At 55.3% G+C, this 13724-nt stretch overlaps 1 protein-coding gene across 3 annotated transcripts; it reads left to right on the top strand.

The window, feature by feature from the left end:
• The first annotated feature begins 416 nt into the window (after window positions 1-416).
• LOC126990569 (ryncolin-2-like) lies at window positions 417-3251 on the top strand. 3 transcript variants are annotated; one of them, XM_050849179.1, is made up of 4 exons: window positions 417-773; window positions 1035-1411; window positions 2323-2424; window positions 2779-3251. In XM_050849179.1, the coding sequence occupies exons 1-4, from the start codon at window positions 534-536 to the stop codon at window positions 2939-2941; spliced, it is 882 nt and encodes a 293-aa protein (XP_050705136.1). In that variant the 5' UTR covers window positions 417-533; the 3' UTR covers window positions 2942-3251. The 3 variants fall into 3 exon arrangements, with proteins under 3 accessions (XP_050705136.1, XP_050705135.1, XP_050705137.1); XM_050849178.1 differs by having other exon boundaries at window positions 1035-1477; XM_050849180.1 differs by lacking the exon at window positions 2323-2424 and having other exon boundaries at window positions 1035-1477.
• The last annotated feature ends 10473 nt before the right edge of the window (window positions 3252-13724 follow it).

Below are 13724 nucleotides of genomic sequence, written 5' to 3'. Positions count from 1 at the left end.
TTCTTCTTCTTCTTCTTTCTCTTCCTTCTTCCTCTTTCTTCTTCTTCTTCTTCTCCTTCTTCTTCTTTTCCATTCGCCTCTCATCAAGTTCTGCGACCTTCTTCATTTCATAACTGCCAGATGACTCCTCCTCCTCCTCCTCCTCTCAGGCTTCACTCATTACCGTACTAATGAAAGATATTTATTCCCTAAGAACTAATGACACGAGAGAGAGAGAGAGAGAGAGAGAGAGAGAGAGAGAGAGAGAGAGAGAGAGAGAGAGAGAGAGAGAGAATAATAATAAACGAAGATACACCCACCCACACACACACACACACACACACACACACACACACACACACACACTGCACGCTGGGTGCGTCATTGTTAGGCCCGAGAAGAGTGGGGGGGGGGGGGGGCGGCAAGGCTTTATAAGCCGACGCACACTGGCAATAACCGGGCAGTTCACCCGTGAAGTTCTGCAAGGCATCTTGACCTGCTGCCTGTCAGACGAGCCTTGGGAAAATACTTCACTTGCCAGAAGATCAGAAGTAATGACACTTCTGATGTTGCTGAGCGTCGCGGTCATGGCCGTGGTCGTGGCCGCGGTGGAGCCAGCCAGCACTCCCGCCCCTGCTGCAGAAGGCGACACGAGCAACGTGCTCCTCGGTAAGTCCGTAGTGTCCAGTCTCCTCGTCGCCACGGGCTTCAGCGAGGCGTGTGTGGCCGAAGCCCTGGACAGCTGCGCACCCGTCTCCGTGCAGCGCCCAACGCCGCCGAACCCGCTGGTGCAGGTAATGGTTTATTCCGCAAAGAAATACAGTTTCCTTCGTGTAATGTAACTATACACCACCAAGTAGTGAGACCTGACGACGAAGTAACGTAGCTTAATCCAATCAAATAATGTAAAGTAGACACATCAAATATGATGCCCAAACCCCAGTAAGCTACGCAGCCAAATCACACATAAAACAATGGCATTAGCGACTGTTACTTTCTATTTCCGTTGGTGACCTACTCGCAGTAATAGACCAACCCTTTGCCTAACCATGCAGGAGGCGAGAGAGCTGCTGCAGGAGGTGCGTCAAGTCGTGCGTCAATACGACAACCGACCGCGTCACTGCAAGGACCTGCTGGACGGCGGGGATAGTGGCAAGGGCCTTCGCCACGTGTACCCCTTCCCTGGGCAGCCCCAGCGCCACGCGTCAGTGTACTGCGACCAAACGACTGACGGAGGGGGCTGGACGGTGTTCCAGAGACGCACAAATCTCACCGTCCGGGAAGATTTTAAACGGACCTGGCGAGAATACGACTTGGGTTTCGGCCATCTCGAGGGCGAGTTCTGGCTGGGCCTGGACCTGCTGCACGGACTGACATCGACGGCCCTTCAGGAACTGCGCATCGACATGGCGGATTGGGACGACGTAAAACGGTACGCAAAGTACGGCTTCTTCTACGTCGGCTCTACAAGCACCAAGTACCGCCTCACTGTTGACAGGTGAGCCAAGATGTTATGGGAGAGCTTTTACAAAGTCGTTGTAGTAGTAGTAGTAGTATTAGTAGTAGTAGTAGTAGTAGTAATAGTAGTAGTAGTCACTCCCGACACCACTCGCCTGTATCTTTTAACTCAATAATTAGTAAGCAGACCGCTGAAACACCGCCGCCATGAATGTACCAACAGGGATCTGCTGAAAGTGTCGTGTTTGGGACACTTGGTATGTAAATATCCAGCAGAAACAGCGATTTGTTTTTGCGAAAATCACTGCTTTGTGTGAAAAAATGTTTTGTGTCCTTTAAATATTTGTCCGACCTCTGGTCCTAAGTCAGGCCAACCCACAGAATGCTTCAGCCAACAGCCAGAGTTCACAGACACGCAGCGCGCATCTCTCCCGTGTCTGTGTAGCCATTCAATTCGAGATCTCAAAAATCTACTTCTTCATGAATGCCTAAAATATTTTGTTATTTTCAGCACTAAGGAACTACGACAACACGTACTCTCTCTCTCTCACACACACACACACACACACACACACACACACACACACACACACACACACACACACACACACTCTCTCTCTCTCTCTCTCTCTCTCTCTCACACACACACACACACACACACACACACACACACACACACACACACACACACACACACACACACACACTCTCTCTCTCACACACACACACACACACACACACTCACTCTCTCTCTCTCTCTCTCTCTCTCTCTATATATATATATATATATATATATATATATATATATATATATATATATATATATATATATATATATATATATATATATATATATATATATATATATATATATATGAATTCCAGGTACAGCGGTGACGCAGGGGACTCTTTAGTCCTTAGTTCTGGCCGCAGCTTTTCCACTCATGATGCTGATAACGACTCATGGCCAGGGAACTGTGCTGCGGTGTAAGTAAGGCTCAATGGCTTGGCTTCATAAGTTTCAGCAGGTCACATTGTTTAGTTACTTATGCGTGGCTGAAATAAAACCAAGGCTCAGTATTGCTGGATCTTCCCATATGTACACACAGGAACTTGTGATAAAATCATCCTTTCCAAGAAGATGAATGTCACGATCTGATGTAATTAACAACAACAACAACAAAAACATGATCTTTGCAATGCCTTTCAAATGAAAAAAGGTATCTGCGAATGCTAAAACCAAGTTCCATAACTGGTAGATCTTAAGGCTATGCTGACCTTTCTGACACCTTAGTCAACCTTCGTGGAATGATGAGAACATTGAATGACTGATCATTTCAGCTATGGTGGTCCGTGGTGGCACCGTGATTGTAGCTACGCCAGGCTGAACGGCTTGCCGCAAAAGGGGGAACACGTGGGACACACCGGCATCCTGTGGCAGACATGGCGAGGGAACAGCTACTCCTTGCGGCAGACCGTCATGATGACCCGACCAGCCTTCTGAACAGTCATCATGACTCTGGGTTCAACGGTGGCCTGCGACACCTGTTTTGTTGGACAATCCTCTAGCGCGGTAGTCTACGATCTTACACACACCAGCAACATCCTCTTTTTCAGCACGCGACTCCAGCGAGTCATGCGCCTTCAGCGGGGCTGCCTGGCGCCTTCGATATTTACAGCCTCAGGCAGGGCTGGCCCGGGGCTGCTGGCGCCCGGGCAAGCTTCGCTTCGCCGCCCTTACAAGTATAAAACTGTAAATGTAAAATGAAGAGTTCATTACGATGTACAAGCTGAATAAAACTCATGAAAATGAACAGCATCAAGGTTTCCAATCCTTTCATTACTATAACGAGGAGAGAGAGACCGTTATTAGTGTGTCTGGATTACTGGCAATGCTCACACAGGTGATGGAAGGGGGCAAGAGGGAGAGGTGATGGAAAGGGCCAGGAGGGAGAGGTGATGGAAGGGGGCAGGAGGGAGAGGTGATGGAAGGGGCCAGGAGGGAGAGGTGATGGAAGGGGCCAGGAGGGAGAGGTGATGGAAGGGGGCAGGAGGGAGAGGTGATGGAAGGGGGCAGGATGGAGAGGTGATGGAAGGGTGCAGGAGGGAGAGGTTATGGAAGGGGCCAGGAGGGAGAGGTGATGGAAGGGGCAGGAGGGAGAGGTGATGGGGGCAGGAGGGAGGTGATGGAAGGGGCAGGAGGGAGAGGTGATGAAGGGGCAGGAGGGAGAGGTGATGGAAGGGGGCAGGAGGGAGGTGATGAAGGGGCAGGAGGAGAGGTGATGGCAGGGGGTAGGACGGAGAGGTGATGGAATGGGCCAGGAGGGAGAGGTGATGGAAGGGGGCAGGAGGGAGAGGTGATGGAAAGGGCAGGAGGAGAGGTGATGGAAGGGGGGCAGGAGGAGAGGTGATGGAAGGGCCAGGAGGGAGAGGTGATGGAAGGGGCAGGAGGGAGAGGTGATGAAGGGGCAGGAGGGAGAGGTGATGGAAGGGGCAGGAGGGAGAGGTGATGGAAGGGGCAGGAGGAGGGAGAGGTGATGGAATTGGCCTGGTGGGAGAGGTGATGGAAGGGGCCAGGAGGGAGAGGTGATGGAAGGGGCAGGAAGGAGAGGTGATGAAGGGCCAGGAGGGAGAGGTGATGGAAGGGGACAGGAGGGAAAGTTTATGGAAGGGGGCAGGAGGAGAGGTGATGAAGGGGCCAGGAGGGAGAGGATGGAACGGGGCAGGAGGGAGAGGTGATGGAAGGGGCCAGGAGGGAGAGGTGATGGAAGAGGGGCAGGAGGAGAGGTGATGGAAGGGGCAGGAGGAGAGGTGGAAGGGGGCAGGAGGGAGGTAATGGAAGGGGCCTGGAGGGAGAGGTGATGGAAGGGGCAGGAAGGAGAGGTGATGAAGGGGCAGGAGGGAGAGGTGATGGAAGGGGCAGGAGGGAGAGGTGATGGAAGGGCCAGGGAGAGGTGATGAAGGGGCAGGAGGGAGAGGTGATGGAAGGGGCAGGAGGGAGAGGTGATGAAGGGCCAGGAGGGAGAGGTGATGGAAGGGGCAGGAGGGAGAGGTGATGGAAGGGGGCAGGAGGGAGAGGTGATGGAAGGGGCCAGGAGGGAGAGGTGATGGAAGGGGCAGGAGGGAGAGGTGATGGAAGGGGCCAGGAGGGAGAGGTGATGAAAGGGGGCAGGAGGGAGAGGTGATGGAAGGGGCCAGGAGGGAGAGGTGATGGAAGGGGCAGGAGGGAGAGGTGATGGAAGGGGCCAGGAGGGAGAGGTGAAGATAGGGGCCAGGAGGGAGAGGTGATGGAAGGGGCCAGGAGGGAGAGGTGATGGAAAGGAAGCAGGAGGGAGAGGTGATGGAAGGGGCAGGAGGGAGAGGTGATGAAGGGGCAGGAGGGAGAGGTGATGAAGGGGCCAGGAGGGAGAGGTGATGGAAGGGGCAGGAGGGAGAGGTGATGGAAGGGTGCAGGAGGAAGAGGTGATGGATGGGGCAGGAGGGAGTGGTGATGGAAGGGGCAGGAGGGAGAGGTGATGGAAGGGGCAGGAGGGAGAGGTGATGGAAGGGGCCAGGAGGGAGAGGTGATGGAAGGGGCCAGGAGGGAGAGGTGATGGAAGGGGCCAGGAGGGAGAGGTGATTGAAGGGGGGCAGGAGGGAGAGGTGATGGAATGTGGCAGGAGGGAGAGGTGATGGAAGGGGCCAAGAGGGAGAGGTGATGGAAGAGGGCAGGAGGGAGAGGTGATTGAAGGGGCCAGGAGGGAGAGGTGATGGAAGGGCCAGGAGGGAGAGTTGATGGAAGTGGGCAGGAGGGAGAGGTGATGGAAGGGGCAGGAGGGAGAGGTGATGGAAGGGGCAGGAGGGGAGAGGTGATGGAAGGGGGAAGAGGGAGAGGTGATGGAAGGGGGCAGGAGGAAGAGGTGATGGAAGGGGCAGGAGGGAGGTGATGGAAGGGGGGCAGGAGGGAGAGGTGGATGGAAGGGGCAGGAGGGAGAGGTGATGGAAGGGGAGGGGAGAGGTGGAAGGGCCAGGAGGGAGAGGTGATGGAAGGGGGCAGGAGGGAGAGGTGATGGAAGGGGGGCAGGAGGGAGAGGTGATGGAAGGGGGCAGGAGGGAGAGGAGTTGGAAGTGGGCAGGAGGGAGAGGTGATGGAAGGGGGGCAGGGAGAGGTGATGGAAGGGGCAGGAGGGAGAGGTGATGGGGGCAGGAGGGAGAGGTGATGGAAGGGGGCAGGAGGGAGAGGTGATGGAAGGGTGGCAGGAGGGAGAGGTGATGAAAGGGGCTAGGAGGGAGAGGTGAATGAAGGGGCAGGAGGGAGAGGTGATGGAAGGGGGCAGGAGGGAGAGGTGATGGAAGCGGGGAGGAGGGAGAGGTGATGGAAGGGGCCAGGAGGGAGAGGTGATGAAGGGGCAGGAGGGAGAGGTGATGAAGGGGCAGGAGGGAGAGGTGATGGCAGACGGGCAGGAGGGAGAGGTGATGGAAGGTGCAGGAGGGAGAGGTGATGGAAGGGGGCAGGAGGGAGAGGTGATGGAAGGGGCAGGAGGGAGAGGTGATGGAAGGGGGCAGGAGGGAGAGGTGATGAAGGGGCAGGAGGGAGAGGTGATGAAGGGGCAGGAGAGAGAAGTGATGGAAGGGGACAGGAGGGAGAGGTGATGGAAGGGGGCAGGAGGGAGAGGAGTTGGAAGTGGGCAGGAGGGAGAGGTGATGGAAGTAGGCAGGAGGGAGAGGCTATGGAAGGGGGCAGGAGGGAGAGGTGATGAAGGGCCAGGAGGGAGAGGTGATGGAAGGGGCAGGAGGGAGAGGTGATGGAAGGGGCAGGAGGGAGAGGTGATGGAAGGGGCAGGAGGGAGAGGTGATGGAAGGGGCAGGAGGAGAGGTGATGGAAGGGGCAGGAGGGAGAGGTGATGGAAGGGGCAGGAGGAGAGGTGATGGAAAGGGGCAGGAGGGAGAGGTGATGGAAGTGGGCAGGAGGGAGAGGTGATGGAAGGGGGCAGGAGGGAGAGGTGATGGAAGGGGGCAGGAGGGAGAGGTGATGGAAGGGGGGGCAGGAGGGAGAGGTGATGAAAGGGGGCAGGAGAGGTGATGGAACGGGGCAGGAGGGAGAGGTGATGGAAGAGGGCAGGAGGGAGAGGTGATGGAAGGGGGGCAGGAGGGAGAGGTGATGGAAGGGCAGGAGGGAGAGGTGATGGAAGGGGCAGGAGGGAGAGGTGATGGAAGGGCCAGGAGGGAGAGGTGATGAAGGGGCAGGAGGGAGAGGTGATGAAAGGGGCCAGGAGGGAGAGGTGATGGAAGGAGCAGGAGGGAGAGGTGATGGAAGGGGGCAGGAGGGAGAGGTGATGGAAGGGGGGCAGGAGGGAGGTGATGGAAGTGGGCAGGAGGGAGAGGTGATGGAAGGTGGCAGGAGGGAGAGGTGATGGAAGGGGCCAGGAGGGAGAGGTGATGGAAGGGGCAGGAGGGAGAGGTGATGGAAGGGGCAGGAGGGAGATGTGATGGAAGGGGCAGGAGGGAGAGGTGATGGAAGGGGCAGGAGGAGAGGTGATGAAGGGGCAGGAGGAGAGGTGATGGAAGGGCCAGGAGGAGAGGTGATGGAAGGGGCAGGAGGGAGAGGTGATGAAGGGGCAGGAGGGAGAGGTGATGGAAGGGGCAGGAGGGAGAGGGATGAAGGGGCAGGAGGGAGTGGTTATGGAAGGGGCAGGAGGGAGAGGTGATGGAAGGGGCAGGAGGGAGAGGTGATGAAAGGGGCAGGAGGGAGAGGTGATGGAAGGCAGGAGGAGAGGATGGAAGGGGCAGGAGGGAGAGGTGATGGAAGGGGCAGGAGGGAGAGGTGATGAAGGGGCAGGAGGGAGAGGTGATGGAAGGGGCAGGAGGGAGAGGTGATGGAAGGGCAGGAGGGAGAGGATGGAAGGGGCAGGAGGGAGAGGTGATGGAAGGGGGCAGGAGGGAGAGGTGATGGAAGGGGCAGGAGGGAGAGGTGATGGAAGGGGGCAGGAGTGAGAGGTGATCGAAGGGGCCAGTAGGGAGAGGTGATGGAAGGGGCAGGAGGGGAGAGGTGATGGAAGAGGCAGGAGGGAGATGTGATGGAAGGGGCCAGGAAGGAGAGGTGATGGAAGGGGCAGAGGGAGAGGTGATGGAAGGGGCAGGAGGGGAGAGGTGATGGAAGGGGCAGGAGGGAGAGGTGATGGAAGGGGCAGGAGGGAGAGGTGATGAAGGGGGCAGGAGGGAGATGGAAGGGGCAGGAGGGAGAGGTGATGAAGGGGGCAGGAGGAGAGGTGATGGAAGGGGGCAGGAGGGGAGAGGTGATGGAAGGCAGGAGGGAGAGGTGATGGAAGGGGCCAGGAGGGAGAGGTGATGAAGGCAGGAGGTGAAGGGGGCAGGAGGGAGAGGTGATGGAAGGGGCAGGAGGGAGAGGTGGTGGAAGGGGTCAGGAGGGAGAAGTGATGGAAGGGGGCAGGAGGAGAGGTGATGAAGGGGCAGGAGGGAGAGGAGATGGAACGGGCCAGGAGGTAGCGGTGATGGAAGGAGGCAGTAGGGAGAGGCGATGCAAAGGGCCAGGAGGTAGAGGTGATGGAAGGGGCCAGGAGGGAGAGGATGGAAGGGGGCAGGAGGAGAGGTGATGAAGGGGCAGGAGGGAGACGTGATGGAAGGGGGGCAGGAGGGAGAGGTGATGGAAGGGCCAGGAGGGAGAGGTGATGGAAGGGTGCAGGAGGGAGAGGTGATGGAAGGGGGCAGGAGGGAGAGGTGATGGAAGGGGTCAGGAGGGTGAAGTGATGGAAAGGGCAGGAGGGGAGAGGTGATGAAGGGCCAGGAGGGGAGAGGTGATGGAAGGGGCAGGAGGGAGAGGTGATGGAAGGGCAGGAGGGAGGTGATGGAAGGGGAGGAGGGAGAGGTGATGGAAGGGGCAGGAGGGAGAGGTGATGAAGGGGGCAGGAGGGAGAGGTGATGGAAGGGGCAGGAGGGAGAGGTGATGGAAGGCAGGAGGGGAGAGGTGATGGAAGGGGCAGGAGGGAGAGGTGATGGAAGGGGCCAGGAGGGAGAGGATGGAAGGGGCAGGGAGAGGTGATGGAAGGGGCAGGAGGGAGAGGTGATGAAGGGCCAGGAGGGAGAGGTGATGGAAGTGGGCAGGAGGGAGAGGTGATGGAAGGGTGCAGGAGGGAGAGGTGATGGAAGGGGGCCAGGAGAGAGGTGATGAAGGGGCAGGAGGGAGAGGTGATGAAGGGGGGCAGGAGGGAGAGGTGATGAAGGGGCAGGAGGGAGAGATGAAGGGGCAGGAGGGAGAGGTGATGGAAGGGGGCAGGAGGGAGAGGTGATGGAAGGGGGCAGGAGGGAGACGTGATGTAGGGGCCAGGAGGGAGAGGTGATGGAAGGGGCCAGGAGGGAGAGGTGAAGGAGGGGGGAGGGAGGTGATGGAAGGGGCAGGAGGGAGAGGTGATGAAGGGGCAGAGGGAGAGGTGATGGAAGGGGGCAGGAGGGAGAGGGATGGAAGGGGCAGGAGGGGAGAGGTGATGAAAGGGGGCAGGGAGAGGTGATGGAAGGGGGCAGGAGGAGAGGTGATGGAAGGGGCCAGGAGGGAGAGGTGATGGAAGAGGGGGCCAGGAAGGAGAGGTGATGGAAGGGGGGCAGGAGGGAGAGGTGATGGAAGGGGGAAGGAGGGAGAGGTGATGGAAGGGGCAAGGAGGGAGAGGTGATGGAAGAGGGAAGGAGGGAGAGGTGATGGAAGGGGCAGGAGGAGAGGATGAAGGGGGCAGGGAGGGAGAGGTGATGAAGGGCCAGGAGGGAGAGGTGATAGAAGGGCAGGAGGGAGAGGTGATGAAGGGCCAGGAGGAGAGGTGATGGAAGGGGGCAGGAGGGAGAGGGGATGGAAGGGGCCAGGAGGGAGAGGTGATGGAACGGGGGCAAGAGGGAGTTGTGATGGAAGGGGGCAGGAGGGAGAGGTGATAGAAGGGTGCAGGAGGGAGAGGTGATGGAAGAAGGCAGGAGGGAGAGGTGATGGAAGGGGGCAGGAGGGAGAGGTGATGGAAGGGGCCAGGAGGGAGAGGTGATGGAAGGGAGCAGGAGGGAGAGGTGATGGAATGGGGCAGGAGGGAGAGGTGATGGAAGGGGCCAGGAGGGAGAGGTGATGAAAGGGGGGCAGGAGGGAGAGGATGAAGGGGCCAGGAGGGAGGTGATGAAGGGGCAGGAGGGAGAGGTGATTGATGGGTGCAGGAGGGAAAGGTGATGAAGACGGCAGGAGGGAGAGGTGATGGAAGGGGGCAGGAGGGAGAGGTGATGGAAGGGGTCAGGAGGGAGAGGTGATGGAAGGGGGGCAGGAGGGAGAGGTGATGGAAGGGGGCAGGAGGGAGAGGTGATGGAAGGGGGCAGGAGGTAGAGGTGATGGAAGGGGGCAGGAGGGAGAGGTGATTGAAGGGGCCAGGAGGGAGAGGTGATGGAAGGGGGGGCAGGAGGGAGAGGTGATGGAAGGGGCCAGGAGGGAGAGGTGATGGAAGGGGCAAGGAGGAGAGGTGATGGAAGGGGCAGGAGGAGAGGTGATGGTGGAGGCCAGGTGGGAGAGGTGATGAAGGGGTCAGGAGGGAGAGGATGGAAGGGCAAGAAGGGAGAGGTGATGGAAGGGGGCCAGGAGGGAGAGGTAATGGAAGGGGGGGCAGGAGGGAGAGGTGATGTAGGGGCAGGAGGACACTTCCCCATCCCCTTTCACCACCCTCCCTCCCCCTCATACCCCCCCCCATCTGACAGAAAGGTGGAGGACGTTGGGAAAGGGCTATCCTCCTCACCCCCACCCCACTCCCTCACAACCTTCTCCTCAACCTCTTCCTCAGCTTCCCCAACCCACATACATGACCTGGGAATAGTAACATGGCCGGACCCACCCCAACCTTCTCCCCAACCCCCTCACCTACTCTCCACCCCTATCCCCAACCTCACTCCTACCCCCAGCCTCACTCCCAGGCTCTTCCCCACAGCAAAGGCTGGAGTAGGTAGGAAGACACCTACCGAACGGGCGCAAGCCACTCCCGGTGAGGTATATATGGGAGGTGAGAAGGGAGCTGAAGCCCTCCAAAGACCCTTCCCATGTCCTCACTAACCGTTTCCCTATTGTCTCACCAACACCGGAGAGTAGTTCAGCATGCTCTCTAAAGACAGATCCTCTCTTTATCCACACCACACTACATTCACAGAACATATACATTTTTTTCCAAAACTCAAAAATTTCAAATGGCGCGCATATACACCAAGCCCTCGGAGTCCCTGACTGGGGGACCAAAACCCCCAGGGAGTGACCTGCCTTCTGGTTGCCGACCTGAGGAGGTGTCTTGATAACTCCCCTCGAACCTCTTTTCTTTCTCAATTTCTGCAACACTATGCGGTCTTCGCTCTAATTTTCATTCGTGGAACATCATCTCCTCCCTCTAAACCCCTCACCTTCTCTCTTCCCACTGAAACACAGGTTTCGAGGCTACTGAAGGCAATCTCTACTCTGTTCTCCTCCTACTATCTCTATCCTAAATTTCAATCTGTAAGCTGATTGTTGCGCCTACGTAAGCAAATTTACATCACTTGCTCTCGTGCTCCACGAGACCTCTGGACTTCCTTCTGAATTTTCTCCACCATCTGGTTAAGACTTCACTGTCATTCTATTACCAAATACATTCAGTGCTGCTTTATCTCTTTACCTAACTCTACCAACTATGTAAAATTAATTATTTCAGAATTCTGAAGTGGAGCACATCTTGACCCACTCTTTCCCTTCGCTGGGAAATCTCCATCCTAGGAGATTTCACTCGTTCACCCACCAGCTTTGGCTTTCATCCTCTTCTTCACTGACCATCCTGGTGAACAAGCTTTCACAACTTTGCTATCCCTCAACGACCTAGAGCAGTTGGTCCAAAGCACCCCACAATGCGCATGTTCCCTGACCGTCTCTGGAGATCGGCCCAGCATTCCTAGACCTCTTCCTTACCTCAAACCCTTCATTATTCCTGTCAAACTGTTCTCCGTTGGCCTCCGATCACAATCTTATTTGCATCCTGTCCTATCGCCCTGTACACCCTCTGGACCCACCGAAGAGGCGATGTTTCTGCATTTTGCTGGTTTGCCAGCCTGCGGGACGACCTGAGGGATGGCTTCTTCCGATTTCCCGTGGAATGATTATTGCTTCCAGAGAGACCCCTCTGCAAAAAGCTCAGCACATCACCAGAGGTGATTGTCTCTGGAATGGAGGCATACATTCCTCGTTCTTTCTCTACTCCTCACGCAAAAAAGCCTTGGTTTAACTGAATCACACTTGTTCTCGTGCAAAGGTCAATGATAGAGAGGTAGCTCACAAAAAGGTACCAGAGCCTTCAAACTAATGCTAATTATGAACTTTACATTTCTGCCTGAAATCAAAAAGCCAAATCTATTCTCCGACTCAACCAAAATTCTTTCATTAATAGAAATGTCAAACACCTTGCTTTTCTTTCACTCTTCTTCCCGGTGACCGCTCCCTGGCATCCCCAGCCAAAACATCTCCTCCAACTTCACTTCTTCATCTTTCCCTCCACTCTCAGTCCTGACGGCAACACTGCCGTCTCATCTATCTCTAAGGCTGAACTCTTCTCTCAAACTTTTTCTAAACCCACTCTGGACGATTCTGGGCATATTCCTCCTACTCATCCCCTCCGACCTCCTTTATGCCTGTTATAAAGATTCTTCAAATGACAGTTTCTATGCCCTCTCTGGCCTCAATCCTCCAGAAGGCTTATGGACCTGATGGAGTGCCTCCTATTGTCCTTAAAACTGTTACCTCCGTGCCTGTCACCCTGCCTGGTCAAACTTCTTTCGCCTCTGCCTGTCAACATCTACCTTTCCTTCTTGCTGGTAAGTATGCCTTCATACAGCCTGCGTACCTAAGAAGGGTGACTGCTCCAATCCTCAAACTACTGTCCTATTGCTTTACTTTCTTGTTCATCTAAAGCTTTTGAATCAATCTCAACTGTAAGATTCAAAAGCACCTTTCCACTTCTGACCTTCTATCTGATCGCCAGTATGGGTTCCGCAAGGGCGTTCTACTGGTGATCTCCTAGCCTTCTTAACTGACTCTTGGTCATCCTCTCTTAGCCGTTTCGGTGAAACTTTTGTTATTGCGCTGGACATATCAAAAGCTTTTGATAGGGTCTGGCACAAATCTTTGCTTTCTAAACTACCCTCCTACGGTTTCTATCCTTCTCTCTGTACCTTTATCTCCAGTTTCCTTTCTGACCGTTCTATTTCTGCCGTGGTAGACGGTCACTGTTCTTCCCCTAAATCTATTGACAGTGGTGTCCCACAGGATTCTGTCCTATCTCCCTCTTTTTCCGTTGTTCATTGATGATCTTCTTTCCAAAACGAACTGTCCTATCCATTCCTACGCCGATGATTCCACTCTGCATTATTCAACTTCTTTTAATAGAAGACCCACCCTTCAGGAACTTAACGACTCAAGGCTGGAGGCTGCAGAACGCTTAGCCTCAGACCTTACTATTATTTCCGATTGGGGCAAGAAGAACCTGGTGTCCTTCAACGCCTCAAAAACACAGTTTCTCCACCTGTCCACTCGACACAATCTTCCAAACAACTATCCCCTATTCTTGATACACCCAGCTATCACCTTCCTCAACACTAAACATCATCGGTCTTTCTTTAACTCAAAAATTCAACTGTAAACTTCATATCTCGTCTCTCACTAAATCAGCTTCCTCGAGGCTGGGCGTTCTGTACCGTCTCCGCCAGTTCTTCTCCCTCGCACAAATGCTGTCCATATACAAGGACCTTGTCCGCCCTCGTATAGAGTATGCATCACATGTGTGGGAGGGCTCCACTCACACAGCTCTCATGGACATAGTTGAGTCAAAAGTTGTTTGTTTCATCAACTCCCTTCCTCTTACCGACAGTCATCTACCTCTAAAATTCCGCCGCCATGTTGTCTTTCTTTCCATCTTCTATCGATATTTTCACGCTGACTGCTCTTCTGAATTTGTTAACTGCATGCCTCCCCTACTCCCGCGGCCCCGCTGCACTGACTTACTACTCTAGCTGATCCCTATACTGTCCAAACCCCTTATGCAAGAGTTAACCAGGATATTCACTACTTATACTGGTAAACTCTGGAACAGCCTTCCTTCGTCTATGTTTCCTCCTGCCTATGACTTGAATCCTTCAAGAGGAGGTATCAGGACACCTCTCCCGAAACTGACCTATCTTTCGGCCACTTTTGATTGTTTTAGGAGCAGCTGAGTTTTAGCGGCTTTTTTTTTTTAATCAGGCTGTTTACTTTTGTATATATATATATATAT

This window comes from Eriocheir sinensis, unplaced genomic scaffold (assembly GCF_024679095.1).
Source record: "Eriocheir sinensis breed Jianghai 21 unplaced genomic scaffold, ASM2467909v1 Scaffold177, whole genome shotgun sequence".
Lineage (NCBI taxonomy): Eukaryota > Metazoa > Arthropoda > Malacostraca > Decapoda > Varunidae > Eriocheir > Eriocheir sinensis.
The sequence above is the reverse complement of the archived record's forward strand: the minus strand, read 5'-3'. Positions and strand labels throughout refer to the sequence as shown.

Bases quoted from the DNA above. Each gene is read 5' to 3' on its own strand.
- LOC126990569 (XM_050849178.1), top strand. From the start codon at position 534: ATGACACTTCTGATGTTGCTGAGCGTCGCGGTCATGGCCGTGGTCGTG. The intron at 1,478-2,322 runs GTGAGCCAAGAT...TATGAATTCCAG, and splicing joins TACCGCCTCACTGTTGACAG to GTACAGCGGTGACGCAGGGG. The intron at 2,425-2,778 runs GTAAGTAAGGCT...TGATCATTTCAG, and splicing joins CCAGGGAACTGTGCTGCGGT to CTATGGTGGTCCGTGGTGGC.